Raw genomic sequence first — 25,204 nt, 5'->3', positions numbered from 1 at the left:
AGAAGATGGTGCCCATTGTCTGCTACTTGGGTTGGATTTTGTAGTTTAAATTCAAACTTTTATGTTTCTGTACAAATGATTTATAGGCACATTCTAGTAAGGTAGTTGTGTGACGAAGGCCACTGAAAACAAAGGAGTTCCACTGATTTACATGGTGTTTGCCATGAAATGCTTTTGCTAGGTTGTGCTCTGTGTTTTTTCTGTGTTTGTGCAGCCAGAGAAGCTTCTTGGCATCTGACACATCTTCAGAAGAATAAGAGAACATTGAGTTACAGAAACTTGTATTTTGTGGTTGTTAACTGCTGGCGGGTGGGGTGGGGATTTTCCGTAAAAAAAGCTGCATGCTCTTTTTAAAGTAGTGCTGCTTCTATGTATTGTTCCAATTAAAAACAAACAAATAGATCTTCAGGATCTATAATAGAGTGAGGCATCTGCAGAACCTATATTCCCTTGCCTCCAGAGTAAACAATAGGATCATACCTCGGTCCAGGGGGCCCTTTTTTGAAGATCCCTGTCCTTTCAAACGGCAGGGCTGCACCTGTGCCTCATTACTGCCATCCACTTCCATAATAAAGCACTATTGGCCAAATGGACTTCACACACCCCTCACTGCCTTGTTGGCCATTCTTGACTGAAACTACATGGAACTCATTTGGGCCACTGATTTATCTGTCAAGTTTATAGGCCTGAAACTTTCTGTGGCAAGTTTTTAAAGTCTTGAGTTAGGAACTCTGTGGAGCACTTTGGAATAAGGATAAACGCGTTTTTCAAAAACATTTCAACATTGCAATGGGTTTATGAATAATCAAAATTGTGTTTTAATTTAAAACAACAAATGCAAACAACTCACGGAAAGGAGAAATATTTGTTTCAGATAATTAAGTTAAAAAGAAGGAAGAAAGAAACCTGGGAGTTTTTTGCACAGGATTCCTGGAACATACAGACATATTTTACAACAAGCTCTCCCCACAATATTTCAAGTTTTTTGTTGTTGCTGTTTTTACACGTTTTCATATGTTTACCACTTGGTGGATTGTGTAAGGGTAGATTCTGAGGCAGTAGAAGTGACACCTGACCCCCCTCCAACCTACCCCTCCCCACTTTCCATAACCCCTGCCCAAATGTATCAGAAAACTGAATTCCAATTATGTTACAACTATGCTCCACACAGTAACACACATAACACAACCTAAACTAATCGGTGCCAACTGATCTGGACATTACACAGATAAGACTTAACCATATAAAATTTCTGCATCGACCTTAGATAAGAATATTAGAAGTGGTCCACCTACATCCAGGAGATTATAGAATCATGAGCACACATTTAAACTCTGTTCCATGCATTTCCCCTATTCTCAACAACATAGGAGGTAGGTAGAGTCTTAACATTCTCACTGGCAAAACAAACATGGTTCAGTGGAATGGGAGAGCTTCAGCATTTTATTGACCTTGCTACAGAATTCAGAGCTGGTGAAAAACACCACCCAGCCTCAAGGCCGTATCCTTGGTCAATTCCAGTGTACTTAGAGGGGCCTTGATATGAGCAAACTGAAGTTCTTATCGGGACAACCCTTGTGCTGCCTTCTACTTCCAGTCTTCGCTGGAGAAGGCACTATGTTTACATGCCGTGGAGTTTCAAGCATCAGGTTCCAGCATCTCTGGAGAAATGTCTGCCATGAAGTGCTGCTTGCCAGCTGGAGTAAGATTGTGAAATGACAGACCATTCTTAAGGTTTGAAAAGCCACAGGCCCCATATTAGTCCTAACTGTAGAAAGAAAGAAAGTCCTGGGGAAATGATTTGAAAGGAAACAAGGTCGACGAGTCTTTTGTAAGAGGATCAAGTAGCCCATACGTGAGATGAGATGATTGCTTTAGGGAAGCTTATGCCATCCAGATGATTTGGAATCCATCTCTCATCAGCCCCAGCCCTCACAATCCAAATCATCTAAAGGGCTCCAAGTTGGAGAAGCCTGTTTTCAGGTTAAAGTAAGGACGTCTACCTTCAAATGTGTTTTAAAGAACAAATACCATCCTGCGAGAGGAATGTTGTTCCAGCGCAGTCAGTAGATGAAATCTCTGGAGGTCTGCAGGTATGTACAAATCAAGTGGCGAGAATCTTCTTACAAACACCAAACATACTCCTGAAATAGGAACTATCCCAGAAGCTTCACAATATATATATATTAAGACTTGGAGGAGTCCAGCTTTTGATTGTCTTCAGCAATGAAAAAGAGAAAAAGGTAAACATTAAAAAGCAGCTCAAATGGTGAAAATTCCCTCTCGCTGACAAGTTCCAAGCCATGTTTGCAGGGCCAGGCTGCCCTTGATCTGGTAACTCCGAGAGAAAGACTGCATTCAAACGCTATGATATACTAGGTGCTTCTTAAGTTTGGGGTCAGCAGGTGGAGGTCCGTTTCCTATACCGCTGAATAAGGGGCACCAGACACTCTGGAAGTCCCGTCTGAAGCAAAAAAGGGTGATCAAGGAGTTCCTGGGCTGTTGCTCGCTCTAACGGATCTCGTGTTAACATCCGTTCCAAGAAGTCTCTTAAAACTGGAGACGTCTGTGAAAACAGAACAATTCAGATAAGCCATTTCAGAGCAGGAGGGTGGATGAAGTATACACATTGAATAAATAACAACCAGTAGTAGTACTTAAGGACATATTTAAATATACAGAATCTGCAAATGATGCTTGTGTGGAGAAAGTCCTCCCCTATGTTGTTTCAGGTGATCGTGCTACTTGACTAAAATGCGATTGATAACATGATCTAAGCAAAAAGTGGAACCAATGGGCTCAGGAAGCATTTTACTAACTAGCAGCTTTGGTCAGGTCCAGCGTTTGATTTAAGACGCAGCGGTGTTCACAAACCTTTTGTTGTGAGAGGCATTTCTTGTACCAGCCACTAGGTGTCAGCACCAGCCTATAGAACCAACAGCTGAAATCCTTACTAACTTCTCCATTCTGAGTCTGAACAAATCTCAAGTACAGTGGTACCTCTGGTTACATACTTAATTCATTCCGGAGGTCTGTTCTTAACCTGAAACTGTTCTTAACATGAAGGACCACTTTAGCTAATGGGGCCTCCCGCTGCCGCTGCACCGCCGCTGCACGATTTCTGTTCTCATCCTGAAGCAAAGTTCTTAACCTGAGGTACTATTTCTGGGTTAGCAGAGTCTGTAACCTGAAGCGTATGTAACCTGAAGCGTATATAACCCGAGGTACCACTGTAGTCAGTATAAAAGGTGGGATACATAGACACAAAGGATGCAACTATCATAAAGCAACAGCTCAATTGTACTTGGGTTCTATGGCCCAATTTTCAGGGAGCAGGAGCTGCACTTAAATGTTCTCCGTGGCAGTTTCAAATATCACAGGATCCTTCAACATGGAAAGAACTTCCACACAGGGGGAAAATAGGGCAAATCCACGTATATTACCTTGCATGCCAATAACACGTGCCTTTGTTTCACTGTGCAGATCTGCTACATAAGACGTATGTGAGATTATCATAAGCAACCACCTGTACAGCTATGAAGTTCCTGGCTGTGACGCTTCTTACAAACTGACTGACCTTATGAGAATTCTTTATTTTGGGAGGAGGGCTGTCCCGGAGCCTCTTCATTGCTTGGACTGGAGAATCGCTGAAATAAGGGGGTTCTCCGTCCACCATCTCGATCACCATGATTCCCAAAGACCAGATGTCTACCTGCAGAAGCAAAATATTGCATCAGTACAGATGGCCTGTAGAAAGATACACCATGGTCCTCTGGCGTTTACAGAACTTCTTACCTGTGAAGCAGACTAGCAAAGAGGTACTGGGGGCCTTATATCAGCAAAGAACCTGAAAGGCTGAATCAGGAGTGGGAAAACTGTGGCTGCCCAGATGTTGTTGGACTCCAACACCCATCATACTTGACTACTGGGTAGACTGGCTGGAGCTGATGGGAGTTGGAGTCCAAAAACAGCTGCTTCCCCCCTGTGATATCTTAAAGGACTCATCCAACCTCCAAATTATAACACAAAAGCTTTGCTTCACAATGTTCCTCTTAGGACTGTCATTACCTTTCCTCTTTGCTTTTACACACAAATACACACTCATCCAAAACTTCCAAGTTCTGCTAAAGAATAATAATAAATAATCATATTTTGTTAAATAGGAAAGTTGTCTATTTCCATGTTTTATTCTGGATTTGTGGGCTTGACTTTGCCACTTTTAGACTTCCAAAGCTGTGGGAGCAGTTTTATATTCGTGCTAACCTTTCACTGGGGTGGAGATGTAAGTGCTGCTGGAATTAATGCAAAAGCAACATAATCCAGATTCTTGCATCCTACCATCAAGAACGGTTCCCATCATGGTGTGCCACACACTTCACAAGTAACGTAGCGGAGAGCAGGAAACACTGAGGCGTGATAGGTCAGATACACCTATGTATGTCAAGGCATTGGTTTCAGAAAGCATCATAAGCCAGGTTTAAACGGCTATGTCCTGCTCATCTGCTGCCTCTTTTGCAGTCCAGGAATGATAGTTACCTCGGTGGTGTATGGAGACCTTGAAATAACTTCCGGAGCCATCCAGTACGGTGTTCCCACTAAGGACTTCCTTTTGGGGACGTCCTTACTGATTTGAGCACAGAAGCCAAAGTCGGAGAGTTTCACCTATCCCAAAGAAGCAAAATGTTACCCTAAAGTTGCCAGGAAAATAAAATGGGGCAAAGGGGCAGGTTGTAGGAAAACCTGGAGGTAGCCTGGGTCCAGGGATGCCAACTTAAATGCTGGGGTGGGGACAGATAAGCCCCACCCCACATAATCAAAAGGCACAGCACATGCACACCATTTGAATAGCAATGCCCATCAACTGGGGGAGGGGGCAAGCCCCTCAAATATTTTATTGGGAGGGCCAAAGGGACAGGTATCCCCCACCTGCGGCCCTCCAGATATTTTGGCCTACAACTCCCATGATCCCTAGCTAACAGTGGTCAGGGATGATGGGAATTATAGTCCAAAACAGCTGGAGGGCTGAAGGTTGGGGGTGCCTGCCCTAGGAGTTGGTTCCTATGCCTGGGTTGCAGGAGTAGGAGGTGTAAAGGGGGCAAAAAGTGATTATATTTCATTACAGTCAAACCTCGGTTGTCGAACGAAATCCGTTCCGGAAGCCTGTTCAGCTTCCAAAATGTTCGACAACCGAGTCACGGCTTCAGATTGGTTGCAAGAGCTTATTGCTTATAAACCGTGTCAGACGTTCAACTTCTGAAAAACGTTTGAAAACCGGAGCATTTACTTCTGGGTTTTCAGCGTTTGGGAACTGAAACGGACCCATTTGGGAACCAAGGTTTGACAAACCCTTGGCTAGCCTAGTGCTGTCTATGCTGAGCAGCAGGAGAATATGCAAGTCCTTGGACAAAAGCAGGGGTAGCCAACTTGGTGCCCTCCAGATGTTATGGACTAAAAACCCCATCATCTCCAAACAGCATGGTAATAATAATAATAATAATAATAATAATAATAATAATAATAATAATAATTTATTTCTACTCCACCCATCTGGCTGGGTTTCCCCAGCCACCCAGCTTTCAACAGAACATTAAAAACAGAATAAAACTTCAAACATTAAAAACTTCCCTAAACAGGGCTGCCAGGAATCATGAGAGTTGTAGCCCAAGATGTCTGGAGCTTCATCACATTGGCTGCCCCTGGGCAAAACTCTTGCTCAGACTGCTGCCTGAGGACCATAGTAGACAAGACATCATCTATGAGATTAACAAGACGCCCAGGCAATTGCTAAAGGTCAAGTGTGGGCATGAGAGGCCTGATCCGACTGGGACCCTGCCGCAGAGGGAATGGGGCTTCAACCTTTGGCCTGACCCCTCCTGCTGGGGTTCAAATCTGGACTGGGCCCTCTGCTGCCTGCTATTTTCTTGGCATGGGGGGAGTCCCCACTTGCTCCAATGGGAGGTGTGCGCCCCACGACATGCAGGTACAGAAGGCCCAATCTGGACTGGGAACACAGGGAGGCAAAGAGTTAAAGCCTCCTAATCCCACCACATATATTGAGTTCTTGACCTGGATGCCCCTCAAAGATGCTTGCAATTTACTTTTTAAAGCCATTTGCAATTGCTAATTCATGTGGAATGGGTGTCCACTGTGGGCCTGAAATCTATCTTAAACTACGGAATGAATTTGTGACTTTCAGTGCACAAAACCTGCTATGGCACAGGGGAGCTGGAGAGAGGGCTTTGCAAAGCATTGTCAGGGAGGAGAGAGAAGAGCCCAAACTGCGAAGGAATTCTTACCCTTCCATCAAGGGTCAGGAGAATGGAGTCACTCTTAATGTCTCTGTGAATCACACCTTCGGAATGCAGGTAAGCCAGTGCCTGCAGGACTGACTCGCACACTGTAGCAATTTGCTCTTCATTCAGCCTGAAACAAGAAGCAAAAATAAAAAAAATCGGAAGTCATTTTCTTTCATAGAGCAGAAGCAATTAAATATCCAATTATGTCGGATGGCATGAGGTTTAAGTGAACTTCCTGCTCCGTCCAGAGTATCGGAGCTTGTAATGGAATGGTGGTAGCCACAACCATTGATTTAGAAAAGGATTAGACAAATCCATGAAGTACGGGGCCTGCAGTGACTGGAATAGCTATGTGGAAGTTTCATATACAAAAGACGCTTGCAGAATTCCAGAATTTTGTGGGAAGGATTCGTAGAATCATAGAATTGAAGAGTTGGAAGAGACCCTGAGGATCATCTAGTCCAGGGGTCAGCAACCTTTTTCAGCCATGGGCCAGTCCACTGTCCCTCAGACTATGTGGTGGGCCAGACTATATTTTGAAAAAAAATATGAACGAATTCCTATGCCCACAAATAACCCAGAGGTGCATTTTAAATAAAAGCACACGTTCTACTCATGTAAAAACATGCTAATTCCCGGACCGTCCGGGGGCCGGATTGAGAAGGCGATTGGGCTGAATCTGCCCCCTGGGCCTTAGGTTGCCTACCTCTGATCTAGTGCAACCCCCTAATATGCAGGAATGTGCAGTTTTTCCATACAGGGATCAAACCTGCAACCTTGGAATTATCAGCACCATGCTCTAACCAACAGAGCTATCCATAATTAAAGCGAATTAAAGTGCTCTGTGGCCCTAGCACAACAAATGCACTGTAAAAAATAAATAGATTTTTTGGGGAGGAGGGGTAGGAAAGTAGAGAAATGCACTGAAAAGTGTGGGATAAACAGATGATTAATGACAAACATACTGTATACTGTAAACACCCCACAAAGAAATCAGAATGAATGCTCATTGTCGTATAACCTCTCCTCAAACAAACGGGAACAAATGCTCAATGAAGGCAAGACATAGTCTAACCCCCATGTAAGTTTTGTGCAAGCAAACCAGGTTGGGGCAGCATGCTGGAGTCACACAATATCACCTTTATACATTGCACCAGTGGGAAACTGCCAATGTAGAATTTATTAGCAAATCTAACACTGTAGAACTTGAGCTCAACAAATCCTGGGAGTGGGCAGCTTGCGACAGAAAGTAATTGTCCCTCTTTGTGTTTTTATTTACATTACTGATCTTGCTAGGCCTATTCATTCCCAGTGGCTGCTAGCTGGGTGTGGCTGATGGGACCTTGTGTTTATTGGACTGCGTTCTTATTTATTCTCAGTGGCCAATCAGATGCCTATGAGAAGCAACAGCACACACCTTATTTGTGCTCTCCTGAAAGTGGCATTCAGAGAGATATGCTGCCTCTAACAGTGGAGATAAGACACAGATACCAGGGCCAGTACTTCTTGATAGCCCCATGCTCCATGAATTTGTCTTATACTCTGACGGAAGCTATCATTTATTTATTACATCTGTAGCCTGCCTTTCCTCAAGTATCTCGAGCCAATTTACATGGTTCCTCGTCATTCTATTCTTACAACAACCCATTGAGATTGATCAGGCTGAGAGACGGTTACTGGCCCAAGGTTGGGTATGTTTAGCCTGACTAAGAGGAGACTGGGACATGGGTGGCGCTGTGGGTTAAACCACAGAGCCTAGGACTTGCCAATCAGAAGGCTGGCGGTTCAAATCCCCGTGACGGGGTGAGCTCCCATTGCTCGGTCCCTGCTCCTGCCAACCTGGCAGTTCGAAAGCACGTCAGAGTGCAAGTAGATAAATAGGTACCGCTCCGGCAGGAAGGTAAATGGCGTTTCCGTGCGCTGCTCTGGTTCGCCAGAAGCAGACTTAGTCATGCTGGCCACATGACCCGGAAGCTGTATGCCGGCTCCCTCGGTCAATAAAGCGAGATGAGCGCCTCAACCCCAAAGTCGGTCACGACTGGACCTAATGGTCTGGGGTCCCTTTACCTTTACCTTTAAGAGGAGACTGAGAGGAGATAGGATAGCCATCTTCAAATATCTAAAGGGCTGTCACATGGCAGAGGGAACAAGCATGTTTTATCCTGCTCCAGAGGGTAGGGTGGTGAACCCAAACTAATGACTTCAGGTAACAAGAAGGGAGTTTCCAACTAAACATCAGGAAGAGCTTTCTGTTGGTAAGAGCCGTTCGACAGTGGAACAGTCTCCCTCAGGAGGTTGTTAAGCAGAGGTTGGATGGATGCTTTCGTTGAGATTCCTGCATTGCAGGGGGTTGGACTAGATGAGCCTCGGGGACTCTTCCCAATTCTATAGTTATATGATATTTTAGGCAGGAAAGGTGGGAAGAAATGAGGTTTTTTTTTAACCTACCTGATTTGGGACAGAATATCCGTGAGGGCTCCTCCCTGGAGAAATTCCATCAGCACCCAGAGCTCATCACCAACCAGATAGCTTTTGTACATCTCCACCACATTGTCATGTTGGTAGTCTCTCATTATCACCACCTGAGAAAGGTGCGGATAGACATGGAACTGAGGCTTGCATCCAGTGCAGTGCAGAGTAACTATCAGTGCAAGGATTTCTGTGTGCGCAATGGGACTTTTCATCAGATACAGTTTGCACAAAGCAAACTGGATCACCAAACAATGCAACCACACAACATCAAAAAGAAACCCCAAACATTTACATCCCAAACGCCGCAGATCAATGGCCTGCCTGGAATATTCACTGTCTTCATTCATCTCCCTACTCTATACTAGCTACTGCCACCCTATTTTGTAATCTGGCCCATATTCGCTTTGTCGACTGCCTTTAGAAATATAGGACTGGTTCCAGTTAGGCATGTTTTAGTCCCATTGAAATCACTAGGGCAATTTAGTCATGTCTAACTCAAATCCCTTTGATTTCAGTGGACTAAAGCTCAGCTACCGTATTTTTTGCTCTATAAGACTCACTTTTTCCGCCCTAAAAAGTAAGGGGAAATGTGTGTGTGTGTTATGGAGTGAATGCAGGCTGCGCAGCTATCCCAGAAGCCAGAACAGCGAGAGGGGTCGCTGCGAGCGCTCCCTCTTGCTGTTCTAGTTTCTGGCTTTGCTGCGCGAAGCCTCTTCAGGGCACGGGGAGCCTTCACCCCGCTGCCCTTAAGAGGCTGCACAGCTATCCCAGAAGCCAGAACAACGATCCTTCTCACTGTTCTGGCTTCTGGGATTCAGAATTTTTTTTTCTTGTTTTCCTCCTCCAAAAACTAGGTGCGCCTTATGGTCTGGTGCGTCTTATAGAGCGAAAAATACGGTAACTTAAATCTGGATCCACCCCATTCGGTATTCCTTGCCATCTCATTCATCTCTTCCCTCATCTGGTCACCTCATTGAAAAGGAGCTCTCGTCGCTGCTGCTTCCGCAAGTCCATCATCTTCACTGCCACCTGCCGTCCAGAATGCTTCTCACGTGCAATGCAGACGATACCTGTAGACCCCTCCCCAATCTTAACATAGTTTTCCAGCATCGTCCTGGGGTCGCCTTGGTCCACCACCATCCTCAAAGCCGCTTTGAACTGCTCGTGAGTGACGACAACCGGGTCCTCACTGGACGGCTGGGCTTTGGAGTCCAAGGGAAGGTGGAGGTTGCTGGAGCTGGTTTGGGTGTGTCTGTTCCGGGGGGACCCCGCGGGCGACGGCCGGCCTGGAGGCAGGGCCGCTGCAGTCTCTGTGGTCGGGGATTTCTGAGGGGTCCCAGCTTCTGAAATCCGAGCGTACTCTGGCGCTGGCTGGTCCGAGGGAAGGGACTGGGACTTGGCAGCAGGGCTGTGCGGTGAACCCCAGTGCTGTGGCGGTCGGTAGAAAGGACTGGGCTGGAGGAGAGCAGGAGAAAATGGCATTATTAGGAGGGCTATCAAGTCAGCTTTACAAAATCTCAGTCCATTTCTCAAATGAATTTCTGTTGAATCGCTAATTGCTTAAGGGTGCAATCTGAACCTGCTTTGCCCTGGGATGGAGGGCATGGATTGGGTGGAAGGGTCCCCTGGTCCAGCCCTGCTGGGTTCCACTGGCTCCTACCTGTGGACTGATGCAAAACTCTTCATCCCACCTGCTGAATGGGCAGGCAAGCAGGAGTATCACTGGCCTGAGCCCCATGGTTGGTAGCCAGCAAAAAGCCACAAGTGGTGTGTTCTGAGGGCGAGGTGGGGCTGATCCCAGGCAAGCCCCCGCGCCCAGTGCATCAGGCCCAGTCACAGCACTTTGCTTATCTCTCCCTTCCCGCTGTGGCTGGCATGCACAGCAAGACCAGGGGAGATCTGTGACCTTGTGTGATGTCCACAGGGGAGCCAGATTCTCCTGCTCCTCTGCAATTTGAAAAATGAAAAACTATACCCAAGGCTGTTTCAGGATGAACTACATGAAGTTTGTAATAGCAAAAAACAAGCCCAAATGGTTCTTAGCTTACTGGTTGTGATTTCTTTGGTGTGATACAAATTGCAATCTCTTGTTTAGATGTAACACTAAGTCAGCAGTTTGTTTCCTTTCCACGCTAGCAGGGATGAGTGAAAAGGCTCAGACAGGTGAATTCACAGGAAATGGTTAAGTATGGTTTACCATGACATGTGAATGAGATCACTGATTTACAGTGACACATCACACCAAACGTACACATCTCTATCAGCAAAGTGCTGGTTATGCTTGGAAAGGGGAGATTTGTGTTTTCCGAGGCACCTTCTAACATGCTGCAAACCTCTTGAAAAACTGGTTTGGTGATGACAGAACTACAACAAGGGGAAATGCTTGTTGTAGACATCCAGAGAAGGCTAAGAACATGCCCCCACCCCCTTGAAAACAAGTTTTCTGTGTTATATGCAAGAACACTCACAATGCATTAAAAATACATAGTTGCTCAGTTTTATTTGTTAAAGCTAGTTGACTTTTCAAAACATGCACACTGGAAACTTAAACAATTTGATTCCATGCAACAAAACATTTCACACTTCTAGTATCTGTATGACAACAAATCAATCAGTCATTAGCTCTTCCTAAAAAAAACAACCAACATTATCTGTTCTTCAAGGCAGCAACCAACCCCCAAAAAAACAACAACACAACTCTAAGCATACTCTTAAAAATTAACTGATAGACCTCTCTTTGCCTGAGATCTGCAAGAGCCAATGCTAGCCAGAGTATCTATTCCCCACCCCTCATCCGTAAAAAGTGAATAAATACTTTTGGCCACTTTGTAAACGGATCTAAGATTGATGGATGAAAAGTGCTCTGTTAAGAACCCAAGTGAAGATGCAGTGAGAGAGTCAAATAAAAGAAAATGTAATTACCCAAATTGGAACATTGGCCATAATACCAGCGTTCTCTTGGGAAAAATGCCCAGAGAGTTTCAATAAATGTAAGTGATCCTCGCGTCACTGGCACAGCGACTTGCAGTAGTACAGCATTAATGCTTTTATTGCATTGGTTTGGGGTTATTTCAAAAGAAGTTAGATTTCTTTCCTGAAGAATACAAGAATCCCCCCAGGCCACTACTGAAGAGAAGCAGCCTTACTTTGTGACAGAACACAACATAAGCCCGACCTAAGAGGAAAAGAGTTCTAGAAGATCAGCAGTTTGCTACAGCTTGGCTTGAAACACCTAAATTAATAGAGAGCCGCATGAGATGAACGTTGTTGCTATCATTTACATTTCTATCCCATCCCACTTCTTCTCCAAGTAGTTCAGGGTGGTGTAGATGGGGGATTACTTCGTTTTATAATCACAGCCACCCTGTGAGGTAGGCCCAGCGGAGAAAATATGCGTTTCTTGGCTTGGTGAGGGAAGAGATTCGAATCAGTTGAAACCTCTCAGGATATGGACAGGTAAAGTGGCAGCCAAGACACAGATGCATCGGAAAGCAGCCCTTTGGTTAGCTGGGCTGGAGAAAGCAGTGACTGTGGGGGATTAAAAAAGCACATCCACTGTGGGCCCAGATTGAGTCGCAGGCTTCTTTTTCTAGGTTCAAATGCTGTCCTTATTAAGTAGCTGAAAGTCAGTGGCCTTAACCTTAAGGAGGTGTGGCTTTGACAAAGTAATACATAATATAATAGAAAGGAGAGGAAGTTTTCCTGTTTTCCCACTCCACCTTGACTGTACATAGTGAACTATCTAAGATAAGCTTTTATTTTTTAACCTATTGACCTCTGTGGGTACACACACACACAGGGAAATGCAAATTTATTTTGCTTAGTAACACATTGTGGGTTGGGGACACACACACACACAGTTACAAGTAACTGCCTGTTGAAAATTACTTCCCCATCTTCTACCTGCACCACCCTTCCATTCCAGCTGAGACACGTTCCTGGAGGAAAGGTGTTTTCAAACCTCCAGCTTTGTTTTACAGACGTGTTTTATGTAACCTAGAGCACCCAAAAAAAGAGGTGCCATTGCTCACAGAGGCCTTCCTTCCTAATGATTAGACCAAATATCCATTCTCCATGTCAAGCTTTCTAAAAACACACACGCACAAGTAGCCATGTGCCTAGAAAAACATAGAAATTTGTTCTTTTTGTTTATTTTAAATGTTTATAGGATGCACAAACTTCTCTGAAGGCAGTGAGCAGCAGAATAAACATAAATACTCATTATCATATTACAGTGGTACCTCGGGTTACATACGCTTCAGGTTACATACGCTTCATGTTACAGACTCTGCTAACCCAGAAATAGTACCTCGGGTTAAGAACTTTGCTTCAGGATGAGAACAAAAATCGGGCTCCAGCGGCGCGGCAGCAGCAGGAGGCCCCATTAGCTAAAGTGGTGCTTCAGGTTACGAACAGTTTCAGGTTAACAACGGACCTCCGGAACGAATTCAGTTCTTAACCCAAGGTACCACTGTATAAACTTTCTAATTTAAAAAATAAAATACAAAAAGTAAGCAGACATACTTTGAAATATAATCCAGGCAGTAGAAACACTTTGCTAGCATCATAGAATCACAGAATTGTATAGCTGGGTGGGTCCAATAAAAGTACACCAGTTAAAAGGTGCTCGAAAGAGAAAGGTTTTTTAAAGCATTTCTGGATGCCACGTTTGAAGGGGCCAACCATCCATCGCTTGGAAGGGAGTTCCACAGAATACAGCCCACCACTGAAATGACCTGTCCCTTCTGCTATCAGTCTAACAAGTGTTGGTTCCACAATCTGGAGGGTCCTCAGGCAAGACACCTCTGTGGTTCCCCCTCCCTCAGTGACTTGACCTCCTTACTGTCTAGGGATGGAGGAGAAAATAGATTCAGTTCACACTGAAAGATGAATCCACCTAATTCTTACTTTCTGAAACAATATGCGAACTGAAATACCTTTCAAAATTGATGCTTCTCCAAATTTTGCAATGCAGTTCTCCAGGCATGTCATATGAACAAAAATATACATACCAGGGGGCATATAAATCTACATATTAATGAAAATAATATAATCCTATATAAGAATGAGTTATATTAGGTAAAACTGCTTTGCAGAAACATGCATATCAGGCAAAATTACATACAAATATGTCTATACAGTGGTACCTCAGGTTAAGTACTTAATTCGTTCCGGAGGTCCGTACTTATCCTGAAACTGTTCTTAACCTGAAGCACCACTTTAACTAATGGGGCCTCCTGCTGCCACTGCACCGCTGGAGCACAATTTCTGTTCTTATCCTGAAGCAAAGTTCTTAACCTGAAGCACTATTTCTGGGTTAGCAGAGTCCGTAACCTGAAGCGTATGTAACCCGAGGTACCACTGTACAGTCAAACCTCGGTTCTCGAACGGCTCCATTTTCTAAAGTTTCAGCTCCTGAACGCCAAAAACCCGGAAGTAAACACTCCAGTTTTTTAAACATTTTTCGGAATCTGAATGTCCAACACGGCTTCCACTTGAGTGCAAGAAGCTCTTGCATCCAATCGGAAGCCGCGCCTCGATTGTTGAACGTTTTGGAAGTCGAACGGTCTTCTGGAATGGATTACATTCGACAACCGAGGTTTGACTATCAGCAAAAATTAACTGATGATTAATTTTCATAAGGACTTTAATGTAACACACAAACTGCTGTGGAAAGCTGAAAGTGCAAAAATGAGAAACTGAGAGAAACTGAAACTGACAGTCACCAATTCCTACTTGTGTGATCCATACCGTTTTGCTTTTTCTCCTTTCACTGAAAGGAAAGACACAGAATGAGAAACCAGCAGAGGCCTCAAGGTGCTCTGCAAACACCCTTTAGGGGAAAGAGTGGTGATGCTGCAATCTAGGTCAAGTTAACATGGGCCACAGCCTGACTCGTTCACTACTTGCAATCTGCTCTCGCTGAGCAACCACAGTGTGTGTCATCCTCTTGCATTTATGAAGATGTTCTGAGTCAGCCAGAACTCAACACACTTTCAGCTGAGCTTCCTCCTCTTGGCTGGCCCAGAACAAACGTGGTTAGTCAATAGCAGCAACCAGCTGACACTGCAGGAGTCGTGCACAACCAGCTTCCAAAGAACTCGCAGCATTAAAGGCTGAATTGGTTTTTTAATCCTGGATGTCTGAAAGCACCATTCAGAATCAGATCGAGGAAGGGAAAGCCAGGAGGGCCATTTTTAAAATTACAGACATTACACACACACCCCATATACACAAGTTCTACTCACGCACAACTGTGTATACGTGAAGTGCCGGAAAATAATGAAATAAATAGAATCAGATCAGGAAGTGATGCGAGACCGAAGAGTCCTTGTGGCTAGTGAGGAGACCCTCATGGAGTTCGAAAAAGACATTAGTGAGCAGTGGCGTAGCGTGGGTTGTCAGCACCCGGGGCAAGGCAAGTAATTTGCGCCCCCTAACCCGTGGATTTTAGCACTGCGAGTGCACCCCCCCAGATGTTGCACCCGGTGCGGCCGGGCCCCCCTGTACCCCCCACGCTACGCCACTGTTAGTGAGGGCAGAGGAAGCCCCAAAAAGGCTAGAGGTGAAGGGGCTTTGTTTAGGCTGCTCAGCCTCCCCGACTAACAGCTGATGTGCAATAACACAGGGAACTCTGTTCTGGATTTTGTTCTGGCATCTGGCGTAAACTGAAAGTGATTACTGAAGAAATCCTGTAAATCATGAGTTATACTCAGGTTGATTTAATATGGAGAAGAGATGGAACTAGAATTGTAACTAAGGCATTTAATTTCATAAAAGCCGTTTTGGTAAAAGTAAAAAAAAGGCATTGGCACAGTGTTTGTGTGAGGTGGGAGACATCAGGAAGGCTAAGCATCTGTGTGGCCAAAGGAGATGTTCATGCAGTCACAGGAATCCTGCGTCCAGCACAGGGGTTCTCAAGCTTTCTACCTTCAGGTGAGACCGTGGAAAATGACTGAGGCCCACCAGCCACAGGAGCAAAGCCCATCAGAAAGTGGCAGATGGAGACAGCATTTGGCATATCCACCTATCAATGACTAGCATAATTTTCCATGAATATCAAATCAATCTTTGATAAATTCTTTACCACAGCATTTTCCTTGCTGCGAGGAGTTCCATAGCTCAACTTTCCTCAAGCTACTACAGTGGTGCCTCGCAAGACGAAATTAATCCGTTCCGTGAGGCTCTTCGTATAGCAGTTTTTTCTTCTTGAGAAGCAAACCCATTGACAGCTTAGCGGATTAGCGCTATTAGTGGTCTAGCGGCTTCTAGCGATCAGCTGTTAAGTGGCTTATCAGCGGATCAGCTGATAAGCGGCTTAGCGGCTTAGGAAAAGGGGGGGAGGGGAAAAAACCCGCAGGAACTCGCAAGACATTTTCGTCTTGCGAAGCAAGCCCATAGGGAAATTCTTTTGCGAAGTGCCTCCAAAACGGAAAACCCTTTCGTCTAGCGGGTTTTCCGTCTTGCGAGGCGTTCGTCTTGCGGGGCACCACTGTACAGATGTTGGCTCTGGAAGTATTGTGACTCAGCCTCTCCAATTTAGACAGAATTTGCTGATCCAGAGTCTCTACATGGAGAAGGCTTTTTCTTTTATATTTTTTCCTTCCCACTCCTACTTGCCTCTCCAAGTATTTTTACCCATCTCTTGTAGTTTCTTATCCCATTCTCCTTTCACACTCAACTTGTGCCTTACTTTCAGCACATGCACCCCAGCCTGTCAGGTTTTTTTTTCATCCCTCCCTCTAGTCCTTCTACATTCACTTCTTCCTCCTGTAACAACTTTCCTCTCTTTTTCCCTTCATTTATATTCCCAGCTTGTTTGCTAAATAAATAAATAAATAAATAAATATATTATAATAAAAAATATGACTGGGTTGCTTGGAGCAGAGCAGGCCAGGAAGGAGGCAGACAATGACACTGAAGCCCCCTGGTCGGTCCCAGCCCACTGCTTAAGAACTACTGATCTACCATTTTATTTTCTTCAACAAATGCAACCCTGAGAGCTTACGTGAATGAATGGCCATTTGAGGGCAGGGGTGTGATAAAGCAGCTGCATTCACCATATTTCCAACGGGTATTTTCTCACTCAAAATTCAGCCCCAATTATTATTTTCTCCCCATGAGAAGAATAATAGGTAGTCTCAGATTCAGGAACAACTGGGTCTTTAGTACACAAAGATCAAATTTCATTGCATTTCCGTATCGTCATGAGGCCTAGAAACATACGTTTTGAAGAAAAGTAGAGGGTCCAAGGACTAATTGCGTAGTGATCCAGAGTAATGGATGGTCCAAGACCTGATACTATTCTGCAGCAGGGTCCCTGTCTCCAGAGTCCTACAGCCACCCAATGAACATGAAAGGGGAGCTTTGTAGCCACTTCATGCTCCAAAGCTAAGCATCCAGGAACACTGAAAGCATAGTGTTCCAGCTTCAAAAGAATGGTGTGCAAGTTCTGCTCCATACAATAGAACTTCACAGAAAACACAACTTAAGTCCCTCCCAAAGAGGATGTTGGAGCTCCAAATCATTTGCCCACGTATGTGCACAGAAAATAGTAGATCTGGCTAAAAGGCAAAACATGGAGATCTGCACTGATTGGGGCAATGCATCCTTAATCATGGCTATGATATAATTATAAGATTATTGTTTAATCCAAGAAAGCTGTATGATCTTAGAATGGGTGTGACCACCATGAATTCGCCACTACACTACTGCCAAGGACAATGACATTGACAAGCAGATTATGATGATTGCAGACATAGATTTGCTTGTTTGTCTTGGCTCCCTTGACAGCTGTACTGTGGGCAACAAGGGGAAATACAGTTTGCCAAAGAATATACCAGCATGCTCTGTGGATTGTGTCGATGGTGTAACATCAGTGCAAATTAGGCCAATAGCTGCTCCATAATGCAAGCATAAGCCCTGACATTAACTTTAAACTATTAGAAGCCATATTGACCTTCAGAACTGTACTTGAAAGGTACCAACCTCTCAGGCACAAAATAAACATACCTTTATCTGTGTTTGGCTGTTTCCGATCTTGTTTGAGGCGCTGGACGAGGGGAACACGCTTCTCAAGAGCCTCCTCTTCAAGCTGTTGTCTCTCGATTTGGAGCCAGGACTGCCTTCCCCGGGCGGCCTCGAATTAGCTTGGCTCCCCTGGCTAGGCTGAGCGTAGTGCTCTTCGGAGCTCCATCCCCTTCCAGCATCTTCACTGTTTGCCTCAGGAACCGGGATGTATTGCTGGCGCTGAAAACCTGAGGAGAGTGGGATAAAGCGGCTGTTTGCGCCCTGGAATTCTGAAGGGCCAAGAGACTGCGCTTTCATCACAAGGCCATTGGAGTGAGCCTGTCCGTCCAATGCAGGTTTATAATCTGGCCATAAAGTCTGCCGTCTCGAGGACTTGCTCCCGCCATTGCAGTTGAGGTAGTTTCCATATCTGTCTGCCCAGTCTGGTTCCGCACACTGTAGGTACATGTCAGTGGGTCCATCTTCTCCCAGAAGCCCCAGTGACTGGGCTCTTCTCCTGCTCGTGGGACTTTTCCCCCTCAGGGTATTTGAACTGATGAGGGAAAGCTTCTGGATGTCATTGAGTATCCCAGAAATATATCCTTCCACTTCAAATGTACTGGCTCTCACAACCGTCTACCACAAAAACAAACAAAAGCTATGTTAACGTTCTGTGGTCACCTGTTCAGGCATTCTCAGAAGATACATTCAGAAGATTCTCGGGCATTTTGACACTATTGAGTGTGTAACTTGAACCTACCTCTCACTGGAATTAGAGATTTATGGGGTGAAGCACATTCTGCTTTACATGCATACATATGGTACATATGCTGTGAAGAGCCTTGAAATCTACAGATGAAGAGTGGTATACAAGTTTAATAAAGATTCCATACAAAATTTTATTTGTATGCCACTTTTCCGCAGTTCAAACCATGCTCAAGGCAGTTTACAACATAGAAATACCAATAACTACAACATGACAAAAGTAGTCATAAATAAATAAAACATTTAAAATACACAAGCCAACTGAACAATTGCCACATAAATCACAAGATCTAAAATAAAGATATAAAAAATGGAGAGCAACAACTCCGCCCACAACGAAAACCCTAAACAACACCCCAGCCCAAGTCTCTGTTCAGCACCCTAGTTTTTGTAGCTGGAGTCCGTCAGGGCCCTGCCCTCCCTGGTAGGTGGAAAGCGCCTGCAAGACTGGGAGCAGGTCTTCCAGGACTCACAGCCGAGATGGTCATCTACTGTGTGATGCTGAACTTGAATTGGAAAAAGGCTTAGCGCTACCTACAAAAATACTTAACATGGCAAGGTACTGAGAAATATACCTCATGCAAAGCCACCGCCCCCCACGCCTCAGATAGACAGTACATTTGTGCCTCCTGCTATTTGTTTTTATTTGCTAGTTGTTTTAAAATCTGGAGCCATGTTCAGTCATTGACAAACACACAACAATAGTTGCATTAATGGAAGGGGGGAAGAGATGCACCCATTCAGCTCCTACCATTGCACCCTGCAGCAGCTCCAACCAAAGTCTTGCTCATGCATTAAAGACATATCTCTTACAGTGCATCCTGCAGGTCTCCTTTGAGCCATGGAGAGCCTTTAGGAGATTTTGGAATAGGCGGGAGGTGAATGTAGCCCTCCCCACTCTGGCCACTAACTCACATTTTTGACAACAATGGAATAGGGGTAATATCTGAGGCTCAATTCAAGCAATCTTAGGGCTGAGGGAGCTGGGCTTGTTTCAATCTGTGCAGACAATATGAGAAGGGAAGAGTTTGGAGTTAAGCCACGGTAAATGCACACATGATGAACCAGCTATTTGGATACAATCCACAGTCTTGTTCTAGCTGTCTGCTACCCCTTACTGAGTGATGTATCAAAATGCTGTGGGGGAAATCATCTGCAATACTAAATCTATAATAATGATAGCTTTATGTTCTCACCGACCAACTCGCCCACAGTAAGAAACTGGCTCCATTCTGAGATAAATCATATTGTGACCATGTGCAAATAATGTTGATTCTGGAACGTAATACAGTGGTACCTCGGCTTAAGTACTTAATTCATTCCGGAAGTCCATTCTTAACCTGAAACTGTTCTTAACCTGAAGCACCACTTTAGCTAATGGGGCCTCCCGCTGCTGCCATGCCGCTGGAACACGATTTCTGTTCTCATCCTGAAGCAAAGTTCTTAACCCGAGGTAATATTTCTGGGTTAGCGGAGTCTGTAACCTGAAGCGTATGTAACCTGAAGCGTATGTAACCCGAGGTACCACTGTATAGCACACACGTCTCTCCATCCCAGACACCTGCCCCTCCCACACCTTATCTACCTTGCAGCTTAGCCAACTCATTTACTTAGGAAGTAAGAAGCTTAAGAATCTATTAACTAACACCATCTATTTCACCACAGGGAGGCCCGATACAATACCCTTGCCTTCTCCTGGCACCATTCCCAATCCGTATGGGGGGGAAACTTCCCCTGGAGTGAGAAGAGAATTTCTTCCCTTTGCTAACATCTCTGCAGTGCCTTCATAAAACACAAGCTGAATTAACCGCAGCAGTCAAAACAGTAGCTTCTTCTGTCTACTGACTCCCTTACTCATGTAAGGATGCAGTTCACTGTAATAGATATAAATACAGTAGAGGACTACCAGAGAGCATTCACACATGCGTATGTGCTACTCCGTAGTCAGTCAGGAAGGCCTGATCCATCCACCCGGGTTTAAGCCAATCCTATGACCCAACCATAACTACCTCTTTCCTCTCTCTCTACTTATTCTGGCTGGTGGTAGCGATTCTAAAATAAGCAGAGAAAAGCTCGAACAAATATGCTACCCTATCTGCACTAGGACTAGGATGTTCCTTCTCTCCACTTCTGCCATGGAAATGCATCCATCTACTTGTGCAGACACGCATATGTGCTCTTTTGCTTTTTGTCAACAGTCTGACTTGCTCTGTCAGCCACCCAGCTGGCTCAGGAGACAGGCCCTGGCAGATGGGTTGGGCTTCTTGCTCTGTATGTGGTGATAATTTAATAGAAAAAGAGTTGCGGGGGGGAGGGAGGAAACGGCTGAAACAAACACTCAGGTCAAGGAGCCCACTCAAGAGGGACTGCTTGGCCTCTTCAGTCTCTCTCAAACAATAATCTCCCATATTCATAATTTCTGGGTTACTGCAACAGAACGGGCTTCGAGACTGTTTGCTTCACACATGCCTTCCCAAGATGGAATGAGATTATATCTAGGCAGTTAAAGAAAAATAAAGGACAACATCAATTCCAAAGTGAGATGAAGAGTGCCCAGACGGGAAAGAGAAAAGGGCTCCTATACCATTGAAAGTTGTTGCTAATGTATTAATCACAAAAAAACTGTTTTAAAAAGTCAACATCTAAAACCATATAAAATAGACACCCATGGCAAACATCCAGCTGGGAAAGCCTGTTGGAGCAAAGACGTCTTCAATTGTTACCGGAATGTGTGGATAGTGGGTGCCTGTTCTATCTCAACAGGAAGTGTGTTCCACAGAAAAGAGACAGTCGCTAAATAGGCCATTGAGTCCAGCTTCCCGTTCTCACAGTAGCTGAACAGTTGCCTGTGGGAAACCAGCAAGCAGGATCTGACCAGCAAGAGCCCTCTCCCCTACTGTAGTGTCCAGCAACTGGCATTCAGAAGCATTGCTGTCTCCAACTGTGAAGGCAGAGCAAAGCCATCATGGGTAGGAGTCACTGGTAGCCCTCTCCTCTGTGAATTTGTCTCATTCTTTTAAAAAGCCATCCAAGTTGGTGGCCATCACCTCCTCTTGTGGGAGCCGGTTCCATAGTTCAACTATGCATTGCATGAAAAATAAAAGAATTTGTCCTGAGTCTTCTAACACTCAGCTTCCTTGGGGGTCTACAAGTTTCATATAAGAGAAAAAGGAAGAACTTTTCTAGTCACTTACTCCATGCCATGCATAATTTTATAAACTTCTATCATGTCACCTCTTATTTGCCTTGTCTCTGAACTACAAAATCCCAACACCTTGCAACCATTCTTTATAAGGGAGTTGCTACATCCCCTCCATATCTGACAAGCTGAAATGTAAAGGAGGGACTATTTAATTCAGATTCCAGATGATTGGGTTCAGATATTTCATCCTCACCTTCATAGGCTGAAGCTGCACCCGGGTGATCCTTGAAGGGTCTACGACGGGTTTGGGCCGCCTCAGAGTGTCCAAGATATTCTGCCATTGCAGAGGCAGGCCAATAAATTTTCCCTCCTTTGGATCAAACGAGGTATGCACACGGTGCTCAAAGTTCTGTGGAGCAGAGATCTCGGGGCGTTTCTTCTTTTTCTTGCGGAACATTGTGCCTGGATGAGAAAGATAAAATAAGCTGATTTATTTATTTTGGGACCACAATACAAGAAGCTGGTCACACGTTCCAACTGTAAGGCTCAGCTGGAGACCCACATTCCCCATGCAGAGCTTTCTCTCTTTTCAGATTTCAGTTGCCTGCACAGCTCTTCAACTTCACAAGGAGCTCTCCTGAGCCTGCTCACTACCACAGTTGGGATATTTTTGCTCTGAATTTGGGTCAGAGGCAGAGCATGAATTCAGTAGGAATAATGTCTACTGTAGCAGCCACAGACTTTTCTGGCAATATTTGCATTATGCATCACACTTCAGTGTCACGCTTACTAACGTGATCGCATTCCATATTGTTCATCGCAGTCGTCACAGCTAATACCATAGCTCCAAGCAAAAATATGTAGCACATATTCTGAATGTATTCTTTGCCATCCTGCCCTATTTTCTGGGGTCAGCGCAGTCTGTAATAGCGGGATGATTATAATACTGCACTACTGTGACATGCTGACTTCAGAGGGAAGTTCATTTTGTCTGCAAACTACATCATGGCGCCCACAAAAGAGCCTAGATTTGATTAATGAACAGGTTTTAAAATGGACAAGATTCAAATGTTGCTCATGAAATATGTAGAGCAGCCATTCCTTCTCTGAAGACAGTTGGGAACCCAAAACACGAGCATCTAAATGGTAAAGACAAAGTGGGTGATGATTAAAGGTAACCTGATTTTCACATAAAACTTCTTCTTATTATTATTATTATTATTATTATTATTATTATTATTATTAATACCCCGCTCTCCCCGGCCAAAACCGGGCTCAGAGCGGCTAACATCAAATGTATAACACATTAACATAAAAATCAGGCAATCAATTAAAATACATCCTATAATAAAATCAGGATCAGAATAAAACCCAATCAGATGGCAACCTGCAGATTAGGGCTGGGAACCTTATATGCTCACCAGGCCCAACTGTTTGTGCTGAACTTATATGCACCTGTGAGAAAAACTGGGAGGCCACTTTCATTCAAGTTCTTATGAAAGGGGAGAGGGAGTCAGACTGAACCCTGGCCAAAGACCTGGCGGAACAACTCCATCTTGCACTAAACCATGGTTTAGTGTGAACACACAGGTTCCTGCAGAGGAGATCACAGCAGCTGAGTTCCTCCCCCAGATCTGCAGCTGCCATGCTGCCCAAGGTAAGCCATGATTTGGCTTAGTGTGACAACCAAACCTGGGTTTCTGGCTTTCTCTTGCTCCAGCTGCAGTGGCAGACCGTGGGGGTCTAAAATTTCAGCAGCACCCTGTGTGACACCAACATTCAGATACACACACATGCCTCCCATGCTCCATTCTCCCAGTACGACCGAACCAACCACGCTACCTTAAATCTGCTTCTGCCAGCTGTAACCAAGGTAGTCCACAAGCTGTACCACAGTGGTTTACAGGGAGAGATGCTGGGGAGCCACAATCTCTCTAGAAATCCACACATTTACACTTAGCCAAACCATATAACCACTCAGTCACATACAAACCGAGCCTTTACCAGATTACCTTATAAAAGGAAAACTGCTGAACTAGCAAACAGTGTGTGAGATGAGCTGGCCACTCTGATCAGCAAACTGGTTGATAAATTCTAGCTCATCTATGTACCTGTCCAATGTATATCAAACCTACACAATGACACACACCTGCACAGGTTTGCATTCATCTAGATTTCAGAGTGTCCAGACACAGTGCTGGGTTATCCTACTTTACATTGTCACCCTGTAAAGCAGTACATTGTGGTACCATACTGCACGCATACTGTACACATAGATATACACACATAGATATACACACAAGAACATATGCCCTGTTCTTCTGTTGAAAAACGGCTCCCAGAGTAGTTAACTGCCCTGAGACCTCCAAGTATAGGGCGGTATATAAGTCAATAAAATAAAATAATAACAACAATTTACAAAGATCAGTAATAAGACAGTCCCTGTCCTCAGGTTTGCAATCTAAAAGATACAACATAAAAGGAAGATGGAGGGTGGGAGGATATAAGCAAACGTAGGTACCAATTCTTAGTTATTAATTCTTCTAATGACCAGTTGGAATGGTCAAGCCGAGGGCAGTTCATAACACTTTTGGCTTCTTCCTTTTTGCTATAGGTCACTCATGCTTCCACTTCTCCAAAGTTCCCCAGAGATTCCTGTCTATTCTTTAGCTCTCTGCAAAATACAAACAAAAGTGGTGTGATGTCCCAGGGGTTCCTTAAAAGGCCCTGGCTCCTACCTGTCCACCAAGTCTAGACTTCCCCTTAAGCCCCCCCCCCCAATACACAGCTGCCTCCACCTATTGAGTTAAGCTCTAGTTTTATTCATGATTACATTCATACCTCACTTTTTCTCCCAGGAGCTCAAAGTGACATAAATACTTCTCTTTCTCTCTATTTTATCCGCACAATCACCCTCTGAGGCAGGTTAGGCCGAGAGATAGTGACAGACCCAAAGTTATCCTATGGGCTTCATGCATGAGTCAGGATTTTAACTCTGGTCTCCCGGGTCCAGTACTCTAACTGCTACACCGCAACAAAATAAAAAAATTACTTCCAGTAGCACCTTAGAGACCAACTAAGTTGGTATGAGCTTTTGTGTGGATGCACAATTCTTCAGATACACCGCGGGAAGATTGTTCTTTTATACAATTCACTATATAAGCCAAAGCCATTGCATGGGGTGAGATATGCTACCCGATATTCCCCCAAACCAAAAGACATTCAGAAATGTAAAGCGATTAAACATATTTATTTATAGAAAATAACACCCAGAAGAACAAGTACAAAACAAGGAACAATGGTTCTGTTTAGCCTAACACGCTGACTCCCCCCTGGAAAAGCTGTTCTCACTACCAGCCTTTGAAGCAGTCCTCTCTCTCTTTTTCTGTTCCCACTCAACAGCTCCTCTCTCTCTCTCTCTCTCTCTCTCTCTCTCTCTCTCTCTCTCTCTCTCTCTCTCTCTCTCTCTCTCTCTCTCTTTCTGCCCAACTGTCTCCTAACTGCCCTTCTCAAGAGATGG

At 44.6% G+C, this 25,204-nt stretch overlaps 1 protein-coding gene across 11 annotated transcripts in view; it reads right to left on the bottom strand.

The window, feature by feature from the left end:
- Positions 1-794: 794 nt before the first annotated feature.
- Positions 795-25,204, bottom strand: part of LOC309355679 (serine/threonine-protein kinase PAK 6-like) — a 46,816-nt gene continuing 22,406 nt past the window's right edge. For 6 of the 11 annotated variants that reach the window (XM_081886681.1, XM_081886679.1, XM_081886687.1 and 3 more), the window contains 8 exons: positions 21,938-22,146; positions 17,781-18,413; positions 9,738-10,223; positions 8,745-8,878; positions 6,297-6,423; positions 4,537-4,662; positions 3,578-3,712; positions 795-2,566 (listed from right to left, as the gene is read on the bottom strand). In XM_081886681.1, the coding sequence (XP_081742807.1) occupies positions 2,399-2,566; positions 3,578-3,712; positions 4,537-4,662; positions 6,297-6,423; positions 8,745-8,878; positions 9,738-10,223; positions 17,781-18,413; positions 21,938-22,141 (2,013 nt within the window). In that variant the 5' untranslated portion in view covers positions 22,142-22,146 and the 3' untranslated portion in view covers positions 795-2,398. Of the gene's footprint in view, positions 2,567-3,577; positions 3,713-4,536; positions 4,663-6,296; positions 6,424-8,744; positions 8,879-9,737; positions 10,224-17,780; positions 18,414-21,937; positions 22,147-24,205; positions 24,359-24,525; positions 24,690-25,038; positions 25,136-25,204 lie in introns of those variants that run through there. The other 5 variants (XM_081886686.1, XM_081886684.1, XM_081886683.1 and 2 more) reach the window with 4 other exon arrangements.

Source organism: Podarcis melisellensis (genome assembly GCF_964234715.1).
Source record: "Podarcis melisellensis genome assembly, chromosome: 1".
Lineage (NCBI taxonomy): Eukaryota > Metazoa > Chordata > Lepidosauria > Squamata > Lacertidae > Podarcis > Podarcis melisellensis.
This window is presented reverse-complemented; position numbering and strand designations above follow the sequence as displayed.